General features: G+C 34.5%; 1 protein-coding gene across 22 annotated transcripts in view; it reads left to right on the top strand.

Moving 5' to 3' along the window:
* The window catches only part of LOC6043570 (glutamate-gated chloride channel), a 137,198-nt gene that overhangs the window by 43,663 nt on the left and 71,549 nt on the right, over nucleotides 1–21,986 (top strand). For 17 of the 22 annotated variants that reach the window (XM_038265628.1, XM_038265624.1, XM_038265619.1 and 14 more), the window contains exons 3-4: nucleotides 13,853–13,936; nucleotides 14,021–14,133. In XM_038265628.1, the coding sequence (XP_038121556.1) occupies nucleotides 13,875–13,936; nucleotides 14,021–14,133 (175 nt within the window). In that variant the 5' untranslated portion in view covers nucleotides 13,853–13,874. Of the gene's footprint in view, nucleotides 1–13,852; nucleotides 13,937–14,020; nucleotides 14,134–15,722; nucleotides 15,791–21,986 lie in introns of all 22 variants that reach the window. The other 5 variants (XM_038265622.1, XM_038265613.1, XM_038265627.1 and 2 more) reach the window with 1 other exon arrangement.

Here is a 21,986-nt window from a genome sequence, read left to right as displayed (position 1 = left end):
GTGACGATAACTTTTCAGATATGCATCCGATTATCAATTTCAAAAAATAAAACTACAGTCATGCCCCGGTTTTGCACGCCTCGGTTTTGCACTGCCCCGGTTTTAATTCGTTCAGCTTCCTCGGTTAAGCACGGCCCAGTGCTTAACTGAAGCACAGAGCTTATGGGATTTTTGCTATATGGGAAACATTGGCTATAATCGTATGAAAAAGCATACTTACATAAAAAATATAGTTTTTTGGAATCGGGATGATGTCAGCTATCGATTGCACTTATAATTACATTAATTAAAAAAAATACAATTTTCGTCATCTTTCTTCTAAAATTTACGTCAGTTTTCACCGAAATAGTCCGATTAAAATTTAATTAACATCATTTCTCGATGACCAAAACAATATGGGTAAGGCTACCAACTCTTGCTGAGCAAAAATCCGTACACTTTGCCGAAATGACACCATGGTGTACAAAAACTGTCAATGAATTACTTAGATAAATGGAATTTAATAAATTTGAGAATTAAAAATAGAAAATTGTGTAATTTTTACAGCTAACAAATTTCACAAAATGCTATCAGAGTGCTTATGACTTGTACGTTTAAAAGTATTCATAAAATAAACCGTGATTTGAATCAAATCATTATGTTCTTCAATTTTTTTTGTTAAACGTTTAAAAGTTTACGAAAAGTCAAGTTTACTTTTACGAATAATATCGTTCTTAGTGTCTTCACGAACACTTTTCCAGAGTTTTTTTTTATTGAAAAGGTCCTATAACATGTGAAACACAACAGTTTATAGTACCTTTAAAAACTCTAGATTTGTTAATTCAAATGTTCAAATGTTTTCACAAGTTTTAGAAAGCCTTTGGAAATGGATAAATATATTTAGTAAGGAATTTCTAAAAAAAAACAATTTTAGAGTTATTTTTAAAGGTCTTATCAACATATATATGTTTGTCCCGCCCGTGTGGATCAATCGGACCGCGCACTGGACTACCAATCCAGAGGTTGCTGGTTCGAATTCCGTGGCGGGCGCTCTTTGTGTAAATATGGGTATCGGAAATCGAGTCTTGACTGTACGTAGTTTTGTGAAAATGCTGAGTATTTTCAAAAAATGTTGCTATCGTATTCGAAATGAATGATCAATCATTTAACACCAATATTGCAAAAAACTGAAATTTTGAATATTTTTTCAAAAAATGCGTAGTTTTGTGAAAATATTCGGTAGATAAATCGGTTTGAATGGCGTGGAGCTATGATTTATTGAAAAAAGTGTTTTTTGCGGAAATTGACGAATATGGCAATTTTTGGGACCGACTTAGTACGATGTAGGCCACCCTTATAATCAAAAAAACAAGGGTCTTTTATTTTGGTCAAGGAACCTCAAGAAAATGGTTGAGCCCGATAGGAGTACTTTTTTTCGATTTATGCTCTATTCAAATGGAAAAACAAAAAAATCTGTTGCAGCAAAAATCTCTAAAAATTAGCAGTACCGAGTTGAATAGTGGTTAGTTACTGAAAAATGTTGCAAACGTGACTGAGGTGACAAATGAGGCCAACGTCATCATGTTTCTGTTCATTTTTTCGTGCAATGCACTCTGAACCCACTTTTTCTCTGAGTGTGTCTGTTGACGTCATCAGATGGCAGCTTGACGAATTTTGGCAACAACGTTGCCATCTGGTGTCGTAGACCATTAGGGATGGTAAGTGGTTGTATTTAAGGGGTCATATTAACCTAAATTAAAATATTTCAAAAATCAATGTTGATGATTAAAAGAACTTCAAAACAAAGCAGGTTTGATTTGCTAGTTCCGAGTAAAAATATCATTAAAAGATAGTGTCCCCTTAACAATCACAGAAACTGTAAACCGCATTCCCAGCTAAACGATACGATCTGAGGGATTGCGTTCGTCTAATTGTGTGTTGCATAATTTATCACGAGCGTAACGATTGCTGGCCCGTTAAAAGTAGGTTCGCTTCAAATGTGCGTTCCTTCCGCCAATTTGTGATCTGAGCCGTCTGCGAGGGAGTGGGGCAAATCGTTAAATTGTTCATTAAGGACTCGTAATTCGAAGAGGACGGCGACGACGAGAAAAACCTAATTAAAACCTCCCCGACAACTTGAGCAGCACATGCAGCAGCAGTGACAGTTGCGTGCTAGCTGCACAGAAAAGATTGCGAATTTTATTTCAAAGTCGGCGAGGAAATCTGCATTAATTCGAAATTAACATAGCCTCGGAAATGGGACTTTTATGAAGCTCTGGCTTGGCTGGGCTTGACAGGGGCCACTTTTTCTCCCCGTGCGACGCTGATGGTCGCGTAAAAGTCGTCCTTTAATTGCACATTTTCATGCCACGGAAAAGTTAAGTGGAAGTAAAATAAAACGAGCACACATACACCAAGGCAGTTTAACTTGTTGTGTTAATCCTAATCCAGGGTGGGTGAAGCTTTTGCTAGGCAATCGTTATTTCGTTTTATGGTGAAATATGAAAAAAGTTCAAATTTCAAAAATTCAAATTTGATTTAGAAAATCAATCTTGAAAACAAATTTGCAGGCTCTCAACTAAAAAAGTACCACATAATTCCCATAATTAAATATTCCTCTGCCATTTCGTCCCCTAACACCGATTCCAACGTTTCCAGTGGACCCATCTGTCAGTCAGTCATACTGACCAAGAGATTGAAATGAGCAAATGAAATTGTTGGCACCAGCAGCAGCGGCAGCAGTGATGACGTTTGCAAGATTGATTGCATGTTCTCCCCCTTTCGGTCTGCAGTTTAATTAAGTTTAATTTTTACGATTATTCAAATTTTATTACGCAACTATGGCTGCCAGTACTGGTAGTAATATTTTAATGTTGTGGGACTTTGGTCGCAAGTCTTTGACCCCTTTGTAATGGTTTCAAAATAGAGGGTCGGAAAATTTCACGAATGTTTCATATTTTAACATTGTAAATCGGACCATTAGTTGCTGAGATATCGACGTTAGAAAATGGTTTGTTGTTTGGGTGAGACTTAGGAAACATCAACTTTCCTGTTTTCAAACCTTTGCATGGCAATATCTCAGCAACAAATTATTATTTAACATGTGCACTAATTCAAAACATTAAAAACTGCGACTGTTTTCAAAAAAGTTACCCAAAAATGGCTATAACTTGAAAACGGTACAGTATATCAAAGTTTCTCTTAAGTACTTTTTGATTGCAAATTTGATTTTACATCGAAAAATGAAGTTAAAAATTTTTGCGACTTTTTTGCAAATCATGTTTTAGTGACAAAAAGTTAAATTAAAAATCACCAATTTTATTTACCGTTTATCATTAAAAAAAATCAAAAACTACTTTCTAAAGATACAGATTTTTGAGTTTTCGTTTATAATTATTGTATGGACAGCTTGGCCATATGGGAGACATTGGCTGTAATCCTATGAAAAATCATCCAAACTTTAAAAAATTATTTTGTTTTAAAATCGAGATGATGTCAGCTATCCATTGCAACTTAAATTACATGAAACTTTAACAAAAATACGTACTTTTCCTGTACTTAGAAAATGCAATTTGTTCTCGAAAAAGAATCTAAAGATATTTGTTTTGGAATATGAGTATCAACTGATCGGAATTTTTTCATACATTTCGGAAGAAATATTTTTTTAAATACTCAACATTTTCACAAAACTACGTTTTTTTCGAAAAAATACTCAAAATTTTTGTTTTTACAATATGGGTAAAAAAAAAAAGGGTAAGGCTATAATCCTGCTCTAATAATGAACTTTGTATAAAAACGTCGTAGACCCACCTTCATGTATACAAATCGACTCAGAATCGAAAACTGAACAAATGTCTGTGTGTATGTGTGTGTGTATGTATGTATGTGACCAACAAACTAGTTCATGTTTCTCGGCACTGGCTGAACCGATTTGACCCGAACCTATGTCCGGGTCCATCAGCCGACCCATCGTTGGTTAGTTTATCAAAAGACTTTTCCAACGAGTCTAAAACATTGAAGATCTGGCAACCCTGTCTCGAGATATGGTCACTTAAGTGATATTTATGTATTTTTTTACTCCGGATCTTAAAAATAGATGAAATTTTTGTACAATTCCATCAAATCAGCCATTGTTGGTAATAAGTGAGAAAGGCTCCAACCACATAGGTGGATTAAGTTAGTTTTTTTTATACATTTCGAAAGAATAACCTTTTTTGAAATACTCAAATTTTTCACAAAGCTACGTATTTTTGAAAAAAAAAAAAATACTCCAAATTTCAGTCAGTTCAGTTAAAAACTAAAATTTTGAGTATATTTGGAAAATGCATAGTTTTACGAAAAAATATTAATATTTTCAAAAATTGTTTCAAAATGCATGAAAAATTCTGATCATTTGAAACCCATATTGTAAAAGCTGAAAATTATTTTTTTTTCAAGAATACGTAGTTTTAATATTTTTTTAGTATTTTCATTCATTCATTCATTAGTATTTTCATACATTTTCAAAATGTATGAATAATTTAGATCATTTGATACCCATATTAAAAAAAAATAAAATTTTAGTATTATTTTTGTAAATACGTAGTTTTGTGAAAATTTGAGTATTTTTAACAAAAAAATGTTTACTTTCGATAACATTCGACATGTATGAAACAATTCCCTATCAATTGTAAAACATATTGCAAAAAACTTAATTTTTAATACTTTAAAAAAAATGTATTTATGCGAAAAATTTGAGTATTTAAAAAAAATTACATTTGAAATTAATGAAAAAATCCCTATCATTTGAAACCCATACTGCAATAAAAATAATTTTGAGAATTTTTTGAGAAACATTGCATTTTCATAATACTGAAATACGAATTTTGTGAAAATGTTTTTGTAATCATAACTGCAATGGATAGCAGACATCATCCTGATTCCAAAACACTTTAATTTTTTGAAGTTTGGATGATTTTTCATTATAATAAATGTCTCCCATATAGCCAAAAGCCCATAAGCTCTGTGCTTCAGTTAAGCACTGAGCCGTGCTTAACCGAGGCAGCTGCACGAATCAAAACCGGGGCAGTGCAAAACCGAGGCGTGCAAAACCGGGGCATGACTGTATTATCAAGGTTTTTCATAATAACGGTATTTTGAGTACCGTATTTTTGTTTAAATGTACTTTTTTTTGTAAAGTTCGCCGATTTCTAGTTGATCTAAACGGATTTTTTATGAAAATTACTATTTTGACTATTATTTTTTACCTTATGAACTAAATAATCATGATAGGAGTTCTTCAAATTTTGAACCACAGATCAGAAAAAGGTGTAAAACTTTAGAAAAAAAAACAAGGAAAAGCTACATATGAACATACGTAAATTAGCAACTTTGAATTCATACCACGCGTTTGACAGTTGCTTGAAACTGTGTGCACGCACACACTACCATACATTACATCTATTTGTCTGAGGTTTACTCTCGATATAAATGATAAACGATTTTCTTCTGCTTGTCTGCACTACGAATAAAAATAAGTTTTAAACCAGGAATTTAGTAAATAAAAACGGTCATAGTTTCTAAATAATCAGCTACGAAAATACTAGCTCAGGCCGAAAAGAATAAAATACAAAAAATATCTAAGACAATATAAAGTAAAGTATACTCGTTTTGTTCATAGAACAAAAGTACCGAAAGCATTGTCTCAACCGACATTCTTACGCTCCACAGCGACAGAATACTTTGCATTTGTTCAACCCTAAACAAATTCATTCTGCCCAGCCAAACTACTCTATTTTGTGCCCTCCTTACTTCCTAAAAAAAATGATGATTGCAAAGTGGGGCCAACTCCAGTTCGGTAATAACGCTAAGTAAAGAAATAATTAGCTCCACTTGCCTGCACGTGACTTTTCTTCCCTCGAACTTTGTTTTTATTTTATTTTACTTTTGTGTGTGCTATTTTCAAGGTAAACCATTGTCATTTCGTTTAGGCTTCGTTGGAAAATTGCCTGGCAAATCGCATTCTTTTTGGCGGGAAATTGCCTGCCTTAGGGCCATTCTCCAGCATCCCATATAGGAACGTAGACAAAAAAAAAGCTTATTTGCTCAGCGTTGAGACGTGTGTGTTTGTGGGGGGTTGGATTTTAATGCCCGGGGCTTAACATCCGAGATCGGGTCTGGGAAGAATTGCGCGCCCAAATGTCGCATGTTTTCATATGGGGCTATAAACATTAGATTTTGGTATGATTTGATGGTTGAGCTTTTTCATGAGCGCCGTTTCGGGGATAATGTTTATGCAGAGTGAGTGAGGAGAGGTGTAATTTAAGTGTCTCACTTTAATTTTTGCTGAGCACAGAAGCGCCATATAAATAACTTGCATTGAATGAGTTTATCTACATAGACGGATATTGAAGAAATGGGCTTTGGGACATTGGGTGATCCTAAGAACTTACGGAATGCCACATCAAGTCGAATTTAACGAAAGTTTCATGCTTGGTCTGACAATTGAATTTGCAAGCATTTCGTCTGTTTTGCTAGTTTAAGGATAACACAAGATAACCCATTTCCAAATCCCCTTAAGAAATCCCTCTTTTAACCCTTATTTTCTGTCCCAACGCCAGATAAACAAATCATGAAGTTTCCCTTGAATATGAATAGAATAGAGAAGTACCCTCGAAAACACTCTCAAATGTTCTTTCCAGCGAATACCAAGCACACATCCCTCTAATCTAGATCTGATTATCTATTTGTTCCGATACGGCCGCCGTCACTCCATCGCTCATCAAAAGCACACACACACTCACAAACGCACCCATCAGCAGTGCCGCGAAAACGGAAGAACACACTCGAGCACCGCAGTCGACCCTATTGTTGGAAATTGCTTCCATCCTGTTTCTATTCATTTTCAGATATTTTCTTTCTTTTTTTCGGGAAAAATCATCTTCTCTTCGGTGGAGCAACCCTTTTTTGGACAGTAAAAAATCCTGAAAAAAAATTTAGTATTGAACATGAAACTTGAGTTAAACATCCTATAAAAAGGTTGACATACAATAATTTTCAAATAATAAAAAAAATCGTCACGTCTTTAAAAAATATGTTCAAAACCTTCAGAATAAATGAGTTATTTGCATTGTTCTCCAGGATATTTTAAGACTAACTTTTCTTTTCCGAAATAAAATCTTTTACATATCAAACCAATAAAAATGTACGCAAAAATGAAAAAAGGGAACTAATACGAATTGAATAGCTCGAATTCATGTTGCACTTGATTCAAATAGGAAAATTGGGAAATTTTAGAGTCTTGTTGTTCGTCAACAATAATTACAACAATGAAAAAATATTTTTGGGATTTTTTTCGTCTTCTTGAAAGTTGTTGGGCTTGCCAATCCAAGCAACTTTTTCAAAGACACCAAAAAATTAACTATTTTTTTTTATTTTCTGACAAGTCAATTTGGACTTAAGAATCAAAAGTTACAACCATTTTAAGGTAAAAAAGATGAAAATTTAAAACTCTTATACCTCGAAAAGGCGCAGGTCAAATTTTAAGCACCAGGTTGCATCCAAAAGAGGAGATTCAGCACCATAAACGCTGAAAAAATCCCAGGGGTATTTTTTCTTTAAACTCGAGTTATCTTCTTATTTTCAAGGAAAAAGTGTATGGGATCACCCTAACGAAATTCGAAAATTGTCCAACTATATATTTTGCCTTCCTCACTGAGGTAAGGCTATAATCCTGCTCTAATAATGAACTTCGTATAAAAACGTCGTAGACCCACCTTCATGTATACATATCGACTCAGAATCAAAAACTGAACAAATGTCTGTGTGTATGTGTGTGTGTATGTGTGTGTGTATGTGTGTGTGTATGTGTGTGTGTATGTATGTATGTGACCAACAAACTAGCTCATGTTTCTCGGCACTGGCTGAACCGATTTGACCCGAACTTGTTGCATTCGACTTGGTTTAGGTTCCCATAGATCGAGTTTTATACAGATTGAAGTTTCGATAAGTAGTTCAAAAGTTATGTATAAAAATGTGTTTTCACATATATTTGGATCTCACTTAACTGTATGTGAACTATGTCCGGGTCCATCATCCGACCCATCGTTGGTTAGGTTATCAAAAGACCTTTCCAACGAGTCCAAAACATTGAAGATCTGGCAACCCTGTCTCGAGATATGGCCCCTTAAGTGATATTGATGTACCGTATCTCACTTAAATGTATGTAAGCTATATTCGGCTCCACTATCCGACCCGACGTTGGTTAGGTTATCAAAATACCTTTCTAACGAGTGCAAAACATTGACGATCTGGAAACCCTGTCTCGAGATAAGGCCTCTTAAGTGATATTGATGTACTTTTTTGAAGCCGGATAAATAAAAAATAGATGAAACTTGTGTACAGCCATTGTTGTGAGGAAGGCTCCAACCACATAGGTGGATTAAGTTAGTTTTTCCATGTAATTTTGCCCGCTGGATCTGAATCTGCCCTCAGAAATTAGCCAAAGCGTTGAAAAATCAATTTTTGGACATTTTTAAGGTTTTCTATGTAAAACTATCATAAAACCCAAAATATGATCAAAAATCGATTTTTAAATACTTTGCCTCAATTCTGAGGGCAGATTCAGATTCAGTGGGTAAAATTACATGGAAAATCATATAGTTGGACAATTATCGAATTTCGTTAGGGTGGTCCCATACACTTTTCCCTTGAAAATAAGACATTTTCAAATGAAGATATCTCGAGTTTAAAGAAAAATACCCCCTAGGATTTTTTCAGCGTTTATGGTGCTGAATCTCCTCTTTTGAATGCAATATGACGTTTAAAATTTGGCGTGCGCCTTTTCGAGATATTTAAGTTTTAAATTTGAGTCTTTTTTACCTTACAATGGTTGTAACTTTTGACCCTTAAGTCCAACTTGACTTGTCAGAAAATAAAAATGCTCATTTTTTAAAGCTTTAAATGTGCTCGCAACAACACTTTTCTCTAAAACTTAACCTTGAATTACTACGTTCAAAAAACTGGGTTTTGAAGGTTTGCTCACATGATTTCTCTAAATTTGGTCGTAGAAGACCTAGATTACGAGATTAAATTTTGGTGTCTTCGACAAAGTTGTTTGGATTGGCAAGCCCAAAAACTTTCAAGTAGACAAAAATATTCCTGAAAAGTTAGATTTTCAAAACCACCCTAAACCAAAAGTTGCCCTTTTCCATTTGCAACAACTCTCCTCAAGACACCAAAGCTCCAAAACGTCACCATTTTTCGGAAAATCAATTTCCACTTTATTTTGCGTTCTAGACCACTGTTGCAATGTTATCAAGAAGAATGATTTGAGTCAACCTTCATCAAACTTCAAGACATTTTCAGTACCAGTTAAAATAGCATTAAAATCTGATGGATCAATAAAATAATCATTAAACATCCTTGTTCAGGCCCATTTGAATAAGAAACATGAATTTGAACAATCTTAATGCGATTTTTCAGGTAATTCTGTGCAGAATATTATGTATGGTGTTACTTTTTGCCTTCCTCACTGAGGTAAGGCTATAATCCTGCTCTAAAAATGAACTTTGTATAAAAACGTCGTAGACCCACCTTCATGTATACATATCGACTCAGAATCGAAAACTGAACAAATGTCTGTGTGTATGTGTGTGTGTATGTATGTATGTGACCAACAAACTAGTTCATGTTTCTCGGCACTGGCTGAACCGATTTGACCCGAACCTGATGCATTCGACTTGGTTTAGGGTCCCATAGATCGAGTTTTATACAGATTGAAGTTTCGATAAGTAGTTCAAAAGTTATGTATAAAAATGTGTTTTCACTTATATCCGGATCTCACTTAAATGTATGTAAACTATGTCCAGGTCCATCATCCGACCCATCGTTGGTTAGGTTATCAAAAGACCTTTTCAACGAGTCCAAAACATTGACGATCTGGCAACCCTGTCTCGAGATATGGCCCCTTAAGTAATATTGATGTACTTATTGGAAGCCGGATCTCACTTAAACGTATGTAAACTATGTCCGGATCCATCATCCGACCCATCGTTGGTTAGGTTATCAAAAGACCTTTTCAACGAGTCCAAAACATTGACGATCTGGCAACCCTGTCTCGAGATATGGCCCCTTAAGTAATATTGATGTACTTTTTGGAAGCCGGATTTCACTTAAATGTATGTAAACTATGTCCGGATCCACCATCCAACCCATAGTTGATTAGTTTATCAAAAAATCTTTCCAACGAGTCCAAAACGTTGACGATCTGGCAACCTTGCCGCGAGATATGGCCACTTAAGGAATATTCATGTACTTTTTTATTCTGGATTTAAAAAATAGATGAAATTTGTGTACAGCCATTGCTGGTAATGAGTGAGGAAGGCCCCAACCACATAGGTGGATTAAGTTAGTTTTTATGTAGACCATTGCGATTCATTACAGAAATATTGTGATGTAATTAAATTATTGATTTCAAAACATTTTTGAAATATAATTCTTGACCGAATCAAAATAATTCATAATCTTGAAACAAATCTTACAAAGTGAAAATTGATTTTAAATCCAGTTATGAAAATCTTATTCCATTTTAACAAAAATTTCAAATCGAAACTCTCAATTATTTTGATATTTGGGCTAGACATGACAATAAAGAACTACTACGAATGTAACGTATCTCCTACTAAATAATTGTCGAAGAATCATTTGCAATATATTTTAGGTTCGACTATTTTTGATTTTATTTTGTAAAAAGCCACTAATTCAAAAATCAATATCAACCACAAATTATTAAATGAATTATTATTAAATCATAAATACAAATAATCTGAAAAAATATTATTGCGTTATCAGTTCTTTGATAAAAACATAAAATAGTTCAAAAAGCATGAGTTGATTAAGGGGTTACATACATGTAGAAAATCTCAATATTTCATATTTCCAAATACTAATAAAATCCTTTCAAAAGACGATTTCCAATCACTCCTGAAAGTTTCATGATGATATTTTATGATTTAAGTGAGTAGAAGACGATTTAAATTTAAAGTTTTGCCATGCGCAAAGCAAACAGTTTTCAGTTACTGTCAAACTTTGTGAGTGTTTTTCCCGGAACAACGAGTTGATTTACGGGTGCCACGATATCTCGAGATTGGATGGACCAAATTGGATGAAATTTGAGGTTAGGACTCTCAAGACATAATCCGTGTTCATGACGTTTCGTCTTTTGAAAATTAAAAAATCTAAAAGTGATGATTTTTTATATGAAAAAAATATATTATTTTTTAATAAACTTTTTGAAAATCAGCCTTCGTCATGCACATGGGACCGGTTTAATGAGTCTTCACCAACAATTTGAGCCGATTTGGTCAAAACAGTGTTGAGATATCGTGGCACCCGTTTTTTGAAACTGCTCACTTGAAAAAGCTATATCTCGGCAATGGTGCAACCAATTGTTTTCAAATTTATGTTGCTAATTATTTGTGTAGCCATTATCAAATATGCGATAAACTGAATGCATTCATATGCCGTTTGCGTCATAAATAAAAAAACTTTCAACAACTATTGATTTTTAACATGGCTTGGGATTTTTCCAGCATGAGTCGTATCCAACGAGATTTACCAAGATGGGTAAACACGACGTGTGCTGCAAAAATAAAGTATTGAAACGAGTTAACTCAATATTTTTTTACGATTCCCAAAAACACCTTTTAAAGAAGATTTGCTAAAACGCTCAACCAAACCACAAGATTTTTTCAGCACGTGTCGTACATTTATCCAACGAGGTTCACCGAGTTGGATAAATACGACATGTGCTGAAAAAATCAAGGTTTGCAATGAGTTCCATACAACATTTTCTGAAAACCACTTATTGAGTGAAATTATAAGTCGAATGTTTATGTATTTTGTCAATAAATCGTTTAAATCAAAAAAATGTTGAAAAGTATTACTTTTCAAAACTAGTGCTGAAAAATTCAACTTTTCAGCATCCATTTCAGTGCTGAAAAGTAGAACTTTTCAGCATTTGTTTTGAAATGTGTTTCTATTCGATTCTGTTATTTTTAGTAGATAAAAGTAGGCTGTTTCGTCACGCGAGTATGACAAGAAAAGTAGGAAGTTTCGAGACGGAATTGCAAAAGTTTTTTTCAGTACTGTTATTATTCGCGACGAATCGTGGGCCGTTTCGTCATTCAAGAATGCCAAAAATGAATCACGGAATTGCAGACAGATTTTTTTGTAAACTAAAAAGTTTGAAACATTGTTTTTTAAAATAAAAAAATCTTTTTTTTCTTTTATCTGTGTTACAACGCAAAAATGGAGTTCGATTTGCTATGCCTTTCTGCCGGGTCGCGGGATTTTTGGCGTTCGTCGTCGGTGTGCAACAACAACAAAACCTTAGGATACCATTTCAGCTCGTCGTTCGCTTCGTTAATCAGTACCTCACTAAACATCAATCATTTAAAACTCGTAAAAACATCTCAATTTTAAAGTCAGACTGTTAAATTCTTCATTCTTTAATTACAAATGATCTGGGTTCTATCTTTCCACAGCCGGCTGCCTAAGATTAAACCATTTCATTTAAAGTTTAACAACCGATAAACGGAAAATGTCTAATCCGCAGCATCCGATTGCTTGCCTTGAGAATAATACGTAATACCGATCAACAAACACTATGATTTTGGGTCGCATCATCATCTTCTATGATGAATCCTGACCAAAGCACAGGGCAAACCAGCTGCCCTAGTAGCAACCTGCGCTAACTAACATTCCCGTCCCTCAAAATCGAGATCTACAAACTGACATGGCGGACGCCGTTGGTGGCCAATGGCTGCTACCTATTGGCAACTGATCTAGATTTGGCAATCATGGTGTTTTACCTTTTCAGCGCATTAATACATGCTGTTGATAAGGGAAACACCACTAGATCGTCGAAACCTATGATCAGAAGTGCTGAACGGATAATACGGTTCTGTTCAACAACGGAGGGGCAACCATGGGTGGTCTCTCATGCTCATGCTCATTCTTCTTTTTTAACTGTGTTACAACGCAAAAATGGTATCACATACGAAAGGGGTTGGTTGTGTTTTTAGGACACACACTTGAGCACCAAGTGGAAGTTCTAGAAAAATGGTTGGAGATGGTTGATTTTCGCCCTGAATTATGATATTTCGAGAACGAGGATAGTCCGATAATAATCAAGCGTGCTGAAAATATGTTCAATCATAGCTAAGATTTCTCCAGATGCTAAGATCGGTAAACAAATAAACAAAATTTTACCGAATTTTGGCTGTAAGATGAACAATAATGAACTTCATTACCGAATTTCGTTATGTTTTAACCAAATTTGGTAATTTTCGGTTTACCGAACTGTTCAGCGGTTGAAAATTCTTTACCGAATTCGTTAAAAAATCTAAATCTATAAAAAAACATTTTGAAATGAGTTTACATAGTTATTCTTAATCTAATTTTATAGATAAATGTAGTTTTTTTCAGGAAAAACATACATCTATAGATAAAACTGACCAAAAGTCAACTTTATGCCACATCAATTGCTTGCCAACGGTAATCCCTCAGGCAAAGTTTATCGTCATAAAAGTTAGACCTGTCAACCCTTTCCCTCACGAGACCCGAATGACCCCACTGTTATCAGAAGGGACAATCAGTTATCTCCATCAATCGACTTTGGCTGCGGCTTGGCCTTTGTCACATAGTTTCCATAGTTGGGAAACCGAGGCCGTAAAAAAGCATAGCAAATAGTTGTGCTTGCAGGAACTTTTCTGAAAGCTCTTTGTGATGAATAGTTTTGGCATTTTTTCGTTTAACCGATAACATCTAAAGTGGTTAGAATGTTCAGTTGGGCAAATCGATTAAAACCCAAAATTTCTCTCTATCTTTCCAGAATCAAGCGCAACATCTTCAGAATGGCCCCAGGCCATTACTTCTGGGCAATATTCTACTTTGCCTGTCTGTGCAGCGCGTCACTGTAAGTTTTTCGCTTTTTTTCATCGCAACAATTTTCCACACTTAGCTAAAACCTTTACCCAAAACTTGTAACCCCCTCGCGCAGAGCTAACAACGCCAAGGTAAACTTCCGCGAGAAGGAGAAGAAGATCCTCGATCAGATCCTCGGTGCCGGTAAATATGACGCCCGAATCCGACCGTCGGGCATCAACGGAACAGGTAAGGCCGTCCTTTTGCTTCCAATTTCGGTGTTGGTAATTTTTTTTGGCTCTCGACAATTGTTACTTCACTATATTTGCATCTTCATTATTTCTTCTTAATTTTTATAAATATTAACATTCATTCGTTTATCTTGATTTATTAGATTATCATAGGTTGTTATTTCAAATTATTATTCAACTTGTGCAAACTATTTTTCGAAATAGTACCTTATCAGTTTTGTTTCAACAAATTTATGTGTAAATTTCCCGCGCCGACAGTTAATTTGCTAGCGCCAGCAAAACGATGAAAAACACGATTTCAAAAGTTTAGAATTGGTCGCCGGAGTCAGCACTCGTGGTCCTTTCTCCCTAACGTGAAATGTAAATAACTCTAAAAGTTCACACAGACCAAAACCACTCAACATAAAATACGAACAGCAGCGCGCACCCTTTTGGGGTGGGGAAAGTTCGTGCTCTCGAGCATAACAAAAGCATAAATTGCTTCCCAGAAGAGAGCGCCTTTCCACCCGGCTGCAGCGAAGCTCAACTCAACGGCGCGGAGTTAAAATGAAAAGGGCAAGAAAAGTTCGAATCCATACAAATTGGAAAATTAGGAAAATTCCCGTGCGACCTTCGAGGTTTTCCCCAGAGAGAGAGTAGCTAAATGCTGCAGCCAGAGTGGTTTGCTCAAATTAGAAATGATTGACAAATTTAGCTTTTTGGAAAAAAAAGCTTAGATTGTTGTGATATTTTCATTATTTTATGAAAAAAAAAAATATTAAAAATACTTTTAAGTCAGTGTCATTTTATAAACCAATTGATTTTATGGATTCTTGTAAAATAATAATTTCCTCATTTCTATCAATATCTGTAAATAATATGTCTCATTCATCATCAATCACTGAACAATATAACCAATTGTCCTTAGTGTATAGAACTGCTAACTCTCCACTAATCATTCCGCGAGCGAAAGTTTTTGTAAATAGTGCCACCACCCCCCGCTGCTTCCCGGCACAAGTCGAAGGAAACGGAGCTTTTCTGTTGTCGTTGGAAAAGCTCAACGTTGAACACAAACACCTCACAACACATGAAAACGCACACGCAAATCTAGGAATAAGTGAAAAACTTTTACACAGTCACATGCGCAAACCGGCAGTTTTAAGTTGATATTTAGGTAATATCATGCTGCTTGATAGAAAATTCGAAAAACGCTTTTTATATGGCACAAAAGATCAAACTCGACGAGAAATTATTGAAAGTAACTAAAGTAGCTTAAGGAGCACCATAACGAATTATTTTTTTCTGTTGCAACGCATCAAAGTAACCGTAGCAAGCTGTTTACTTAGAAAACACCAACAAACCAAACAAACCGTAATAGTTAGGTAAAACTGACAGAAATCATTGAACACATAATACTACTAGATTTTAAGGATGAGCCTGATTTATATACAGTTTAATACAAAGTTTTCTTTTCTCGTTTTGAAATCGTTCCTCCTTTTATGCATCTTTTTTGTCACGCGAATGGCCAACCTCGACCGCCATGCCCAAATTCTTAAAAACAAAATTTGTCAAACCAAAAAATAACCAAATCACAAAAAAAACAAACAGACGGTCCGGCCATAGTTCGTATCAATCTTTTCGTACGAAGTATTATGACAATTAGTGACATTAAGATGGTAAGTGCTAGTTTGTTTCCTCACCAACACCAGCCAACAAACTTTGTTTTTCTTTCTTTTGTTTTCGGTAGTCTGTGGTTTTAAATTTGACAACAAAAAAACAACTTTAGACAAGCCATAACCTCGTGCAACGCACATATCTTAGTTTCTGTTTTTCTTTATTCAAAGTTTTCTGCTCGCTCTTGTAATTCCTACCGTTAAGTTTTCATTTTCACCTCTAGATAATTTCAACTGACCTAACCCATTGTTTGGTGCGACCGTGTCGCCGTTTTAGATTTCTTTCCAAACATAGAAAAAAAACAATAGAATGGAATTAACAAAATCTTTTCAAACGCAACATTTCAAATTCTTTCGAACTTGCTGTATTTTTGTGCCATTTTTTCCTTAGCAGATTACTTTTGGCTGTTGTAATTACAAACTTTTCACTCCTTAACCTTGAGCTTTAAGTTTAATCCGCGATAACCGTAAATATTCCTATTTTGTTCTGTTTTTAACTCAAAAACTGACCCTATCCTCACCCTAACTTCCTTTTAAACTAAAATAAAAAGTTGAACATGTTTATGACAACGCAAGTCTGTATAGACCAACTTCCGCTATGCTTCCCTCAAATTTTGCCCCCAAAGTCTACACGTTTTTTTTTTGTTTTGTTCGGAATTTATGTTTAATAGTTGCTTGAGTGAACTGTTTCACTTAGCGCGCCACTCTTTGTAACTTAGAAAGCAATGATGAAATATCGAAAAGTTGTACGAAAAATCATGGTTTATGGCTCTAAGTGAATTTTAAACAGAATAAATAATCCTCTCTCTTTCACGAGAGATATCGGTGAAATAAAAGAGAAATTTTAATCTCACTAATACAAATCGTCAGACGCCGTTTGACGTGCTTTGACTTTTCCTAGATAACCAATGCTCAAATCATGCACAACCTCAAGGTGTGTAGATTAGTAAGGTAAGGCGAGTTTTCCAGCTGTCAAAATGATTAGTTAGCAGGAAACCCGGATTTTATATGAAAAAGTGAAAATTTGACAATTTCCCGGGTAAATTTCACCAGATTTTTTTTCTGTGGGTTGTTTAGCATGCCAAACTGAACCCAAATACGTGGTTTCGTGCTTACTCTTTAGACAGCTGGAAATACCCGCCTTGCCTTATCCTATCTACATCTCTTATCACAAAATAACGTGATTAAAAAAAATAGTGTTTCTTTTCAAATAAAACTCTAGACATAGACAAACTTTGCTGAATAACAAAAAGTTTTTTATTATTTGGCTTAAAATTGTGGGTACCAGGGACGTCAGATGCACTAATTTGTTTGTGTTTCATAGACATTTGACCTAGAGCGTCCAATTTCCCGGGAAACGGGAACTTTTCATCAAATTTCCTGGGAAATCCCGGAAATTCCCGGGAAATTTGAAATTAGCATTAGCATTAGCATTAGCATTAGCATTTGGAGGACGCCCCACCACCGGAAGGCTCCACAACGCTTATCCCACTGTTTGGTCTGGTTGTGTTAGACCCTCATCCGGAACAATACTCCAACACGGGAGATACCATGTCTTCATCTTTTGATGAGTGTGTAATACAGCCCAGGGCATAAGGGGTCCACGCCGGGTCCAAGCTATCCTCGGGGAAATGAAGGAATGTTAGTAAACACCTATCTAAAGTGCGCAGGGACCCCTACGTCACCTTAGTGGTATAGATGTTTGTAGGGAGGTTTTGGACTCAATGTTAGTAGGAGAGGTAGAACCCTAGGATATACCCCGAAAGGTATTGCGGGCGAATCAAGTAGAGTTAGTTTTTTTTATTATTAAACGTATACTTTTGACTGTATAGTGTAAAAGATGCATGATTTATATGTTTCATATTTTAAACCACGGCAGAAACAACGCGACGAAGCCGTGCATGATTAAATCGACTGTAGTATTACTAAACCAACCATTTTCTCTGGTGAAAGCAATGCTGATTAAACACAGTTTTAACAAGTCAGCTATTAAACTCATGCTACCGACTGTAAGAGTACAAAAAATATATTTTTCTTTAAATAATTATGTGTTTTAGCGAAATTCGAGGTTATAAATGATTTAACGCTTAATTGAACTTGTGATTTTAAACTCTTACAGCGATGCGGAGTGAACATTAATTATTTATATATTTGTTTTATTGGAATGTAAGAGTTAGAAGTTGAATTAAAACGACCGATTGAAAAAACATACTTAGTTAATATTAAAACTTTTTTTGTAATGGGATTAATCAGCATATTTAAAATTATTTAAAAAAAAACATAATAATGGAAAGTCCTCATCAAGTTTCCAGCTTCGGCACCCGTGGTAATCTAGTGTAATATGCAGCAGTTATGAAAATTTATGATTATTTAAAAATCGATTCAGTCTTAGACAGCCGGCTGTGGAAAGTCTGAATCAAAGTTGCAACTTGTTCCCGGGAAATTTGAAATTTAACGAAAATTATTCTGATCCAGTTTATGATTAATATTTAGCAATAGAATTGTATAGAACATCAACTTTAATGGTCAAAATGAGTGCGAGAATCAATTAATGGCTTGACTGCTTGTAAAAAATCATTCAACTTTGAAACAAATCTATTTTTTTAAGCTGTCAAACCGTACCAAATAAAAAAAATATTATTATTTTTTTTTAGTTGAGAAGTGGTTTTTCACAACAATAAAATTGTGAACTAGTATTTTCAACTTGTAAATAAATAGATATTCATTGAATATGCCTTAAAAATCTAATTTCTAGCGCTTTTTAGCTTGAAACATTATTTTATGAACTAAAAACTCGAAGTTTAAACATTTTTCAAGCGAGTTTTAAATATGTTTGCATTCTTTGGGTAAATTTCATATGAGACGAAGTTGTTTTTGAAATGATTTTTCATGGTTCCATTTAGGTATGATTTTAATTATATGGCCTAATAAATTAATTAGATTAAAATAAGTGTAAAAGTGGTTGAAATTAAACGATATTTTTTTTCTATTTAACCCTCTTACGCTTTTGGTAGCTCACGTGCATCATAAATTTATTACTTCAAACAGTAATTTCTCGAAAGCTTTTAAACAAATTCTTCTCGAACAACCCTTTTTGAAAATTTTAATTACATCATTTTAATTTCCATCCAATTTGGGCAAGGTAAACAAAAATTTTAAACAAATCTTAATTTTGATCTTGGCCGGAAGAGGTGAATATCTTATTTTCAATTGATATAACAAAAAAAATATCGTTAAAATCGAAAATAAAAAAGTTGATATACATTCCAAGCAACTCTCGACGAAATCGGCCAATTTCAACCATTTTTATTTTTTGATCGGAAAATTTTACGAATGTTTCATGTATTAACATTGTAAATCGGACCTATAGTTGCTGAGATTTCGTCATCAGAAAATGGTGGGTTGTTTTGGTGAGATTTAGAAAACTTCAATTTTCGTGTTTCTTTTTCTTAAAGTGGCTCTATCTCAGCAACCCGAGGTCCAATCTTCAATGTCTCTTAGACAACTTTATAGCAAATTTTCTGAACTTTTGAAAAAAATAATTTTAAAAATGGTCACTCATGGTCACTATTTTTAAAAATCGAAAAACTGCAAAATCGAAAAACTGCAAATCTTGAAAACGGAAACCTTTATCAAAAAATCTGTAAAGTACTTTTCGATTGCAAATTCAATTTTGCATTAAAATATAATGTCAAATTTGTTTTCGCATGAAATGTAGATTTTTTCCAAAAATCACTATTTTTCCAAAAATTCATAACTTGGCGGCAGATTTTTTGACCATGTTTCTCTATGGCTCAAAAGTTGCGGATTTTTGTCCCCTAAAACATACCAAAAAATCTCAAAAATCAAAAAATACACATTTTGGGAAATTGAGTTTTAGTAAAAAAAAAGTTGATTAAAAAATATGAAAAAAAAATTCCGTGTATCTATTTTTTCTAAAAAGTCCTCAACAATACCTACAACAATTGATCAGGAAATTCAGTCAAAAGTTACAGCTGTTTGAATATTTACGTATCATTTTTGTATGGACAGCTGCCAAAATTGTATGGAGACTTGTATGGGTGAGCGAATGACACAAAATAGCTTCTTTGGTCATAGGGACAACGCCCACAAAGTTTGAGCCAAATCAAAAAATACAAACAAAATCCATTTCCGGTTTTGGTAGAGAAATTACCATGAAATTTACAGACAAGCTAATTAGCTCAATATTAACTGTAGATGGAAATGAATACAATCAAATCAGGTTCTCTTATTATTATGTTTGTATAATTTCAAAATATTGGTGCCAAAAAGGTAGCAAATGTATAGCTCCACTTATTTTTCGGGAATTCCCGGGAAATTTACAAATTTCCCGGGAATAGGGAAATATTTTTTTCCGGAAAATCCCGGGAATTAACGGGAAATTGTGCGCTCTAATTTGAACCAGTGCCAAAATTTTTGGAGGTGAATAGACCTTTTGAATTTTTTTTTCAAATTATTTAATCGAAAAAATTTAACCACAACTTACTTCATTTGTCTCCAAACGCAGGAAAATTCATTTTCTGAAAGGTAACTATATTCATAATTTAATTTATTTGAATTTTTGGCAAGTGCTCAGACATGCAAAAACTTTTTACCAAGTCTACCTAGACGAGGACCTCGTGGCACGGTGGTTAGCGGCTTCGGCTGCCGATCCCTAAGATGCTATGGGGCGCGGATTCGATTCCCGCCTTATTCTCCTGGCCTTCTATCGGATGGGGAAGTAAAACGTCGGTCCATTTGCGTAAAAGAGTTTTTGGGTGACTCACCACAAATAACCTTCGGATGCCTAGAAATGAGCAGAAACTTGCAACAGAGCCCACAAAAGACCCGGGGGTCGTTAAAGTGGATTGCTTTGCTTTTTTTACCTAGACATTTAAAAAACACGTGGCATCCCTGGTGTTTTTTTTTATATTTTAAAAAATGCTATCAAAATGTTCAAAAAATTGTATGTTAAGAGAGTATTTCGAAACGAGTTGGTGTTCTTGGAAAAGTTGTAGCAAATAATGAAAAGAGGTGAAGAGAAAAATATTCTAAGAATTTTTATTAATATTTTTAACCTATTTTTTTCACACGCAAATAGGACTAAAAATGCTGGAGTATAATTTCCATTTGAAAAAACTTTTTTTTCTTAATCACAGCTTGATGGCAACATTTTTATTCATACGTTTTAATAGCTTAATAGCTGAGGTTTTTTGTCTGCATGAAAATAAATAAAAATTAAAAAAGGTAGATTTTGACAAAAATATTTTGGAAAAAATTGATAGAAAAAATCCTCATTTTTCCCCCGCAACATTTTTTCTGAATAGTCCTCCTATGGTCAGCTGCGAAAACAGTATGAAAAATGATATGGAAATTCTCAAAATGCAAAATGACGTCATTGATCATAGAAAAATGTTCGCATCATGTTTCAGCCAGATTAAACATGCAAAAAATATTCGCAGCTCTTAGTCTCAAAGAATTGCTCATATTGATTGAAAAAATCGGTTACAGACTAATTGTTTTTTGAGTGTTTGGAAGAGATTTATAGGTTGTTTATTGTTGCAACGAGATACCAAAAAAATGTGTCAAATGAAAAATTATTAAGCCACCGAGGTTTATGTTACATAAATAAACTTAAAATTTCTACTGCCTCAATCAAATATTATCAACTATGCAACAACTAATAACATCCCTCGCCTAGACTGCGCAAAGCTAAAATCCATTAAAACCGAGGAAACCACACTTGATTACATTTATTTATTCATTATTTCCCCCATTCCGAAAGATCTCACCAAACTATCACTAAGTGGAAGTGGATTGCTCGCAGTGCAGTGCAGTGAAATTTTGCCTCCAAAATGTGAAGTCTAGATACATTTAAATTTGCGATTTGCATCATTCTTTAACACAATTTGAAATTTAGCTAAACTTTTTATAACATTGTTTTGATTATAACAGAAAAGCAAAAAAAATATATAGGAAATTAATCTGCAAAAACTCGCTACTTCCAATTAACCGTGCAAACTGCTTTTCAAGTCCACCCGCCAGCTGTTGACCCAGGGTTCAAATTTGCGCATTGTTGTCGAGCTTTTTCCCAAAGCCGTTCGAAAGCTCACTTTTTGTTTGGTCGAGCGGCACAAAGCCGATAATAAGCCCCGGGTCCACCGTAACGCGCAAATCCTAATGCATGAATCATGCTGTG

Source organism: Culex quinquefasciatus, chromosome 3 (genome assembly GCF_015732765.1).
Source record: "Culex quinquefasciatus strain JHB chromosome 3, VPISU_Cqui_1.0_pri_paternal, whole genome shotgun sequence".
NCBI lineage: Eukaryota > Metazoa > Arthropoda > Insecta > Diptera > Culicidae > Culex > Culex quinquefasciatus.
The sequence above is the reverse complement of the archived record's forward strand: the minus strand, read 5'-3'. Positions and strand labels throughout refer to the sequence as shown.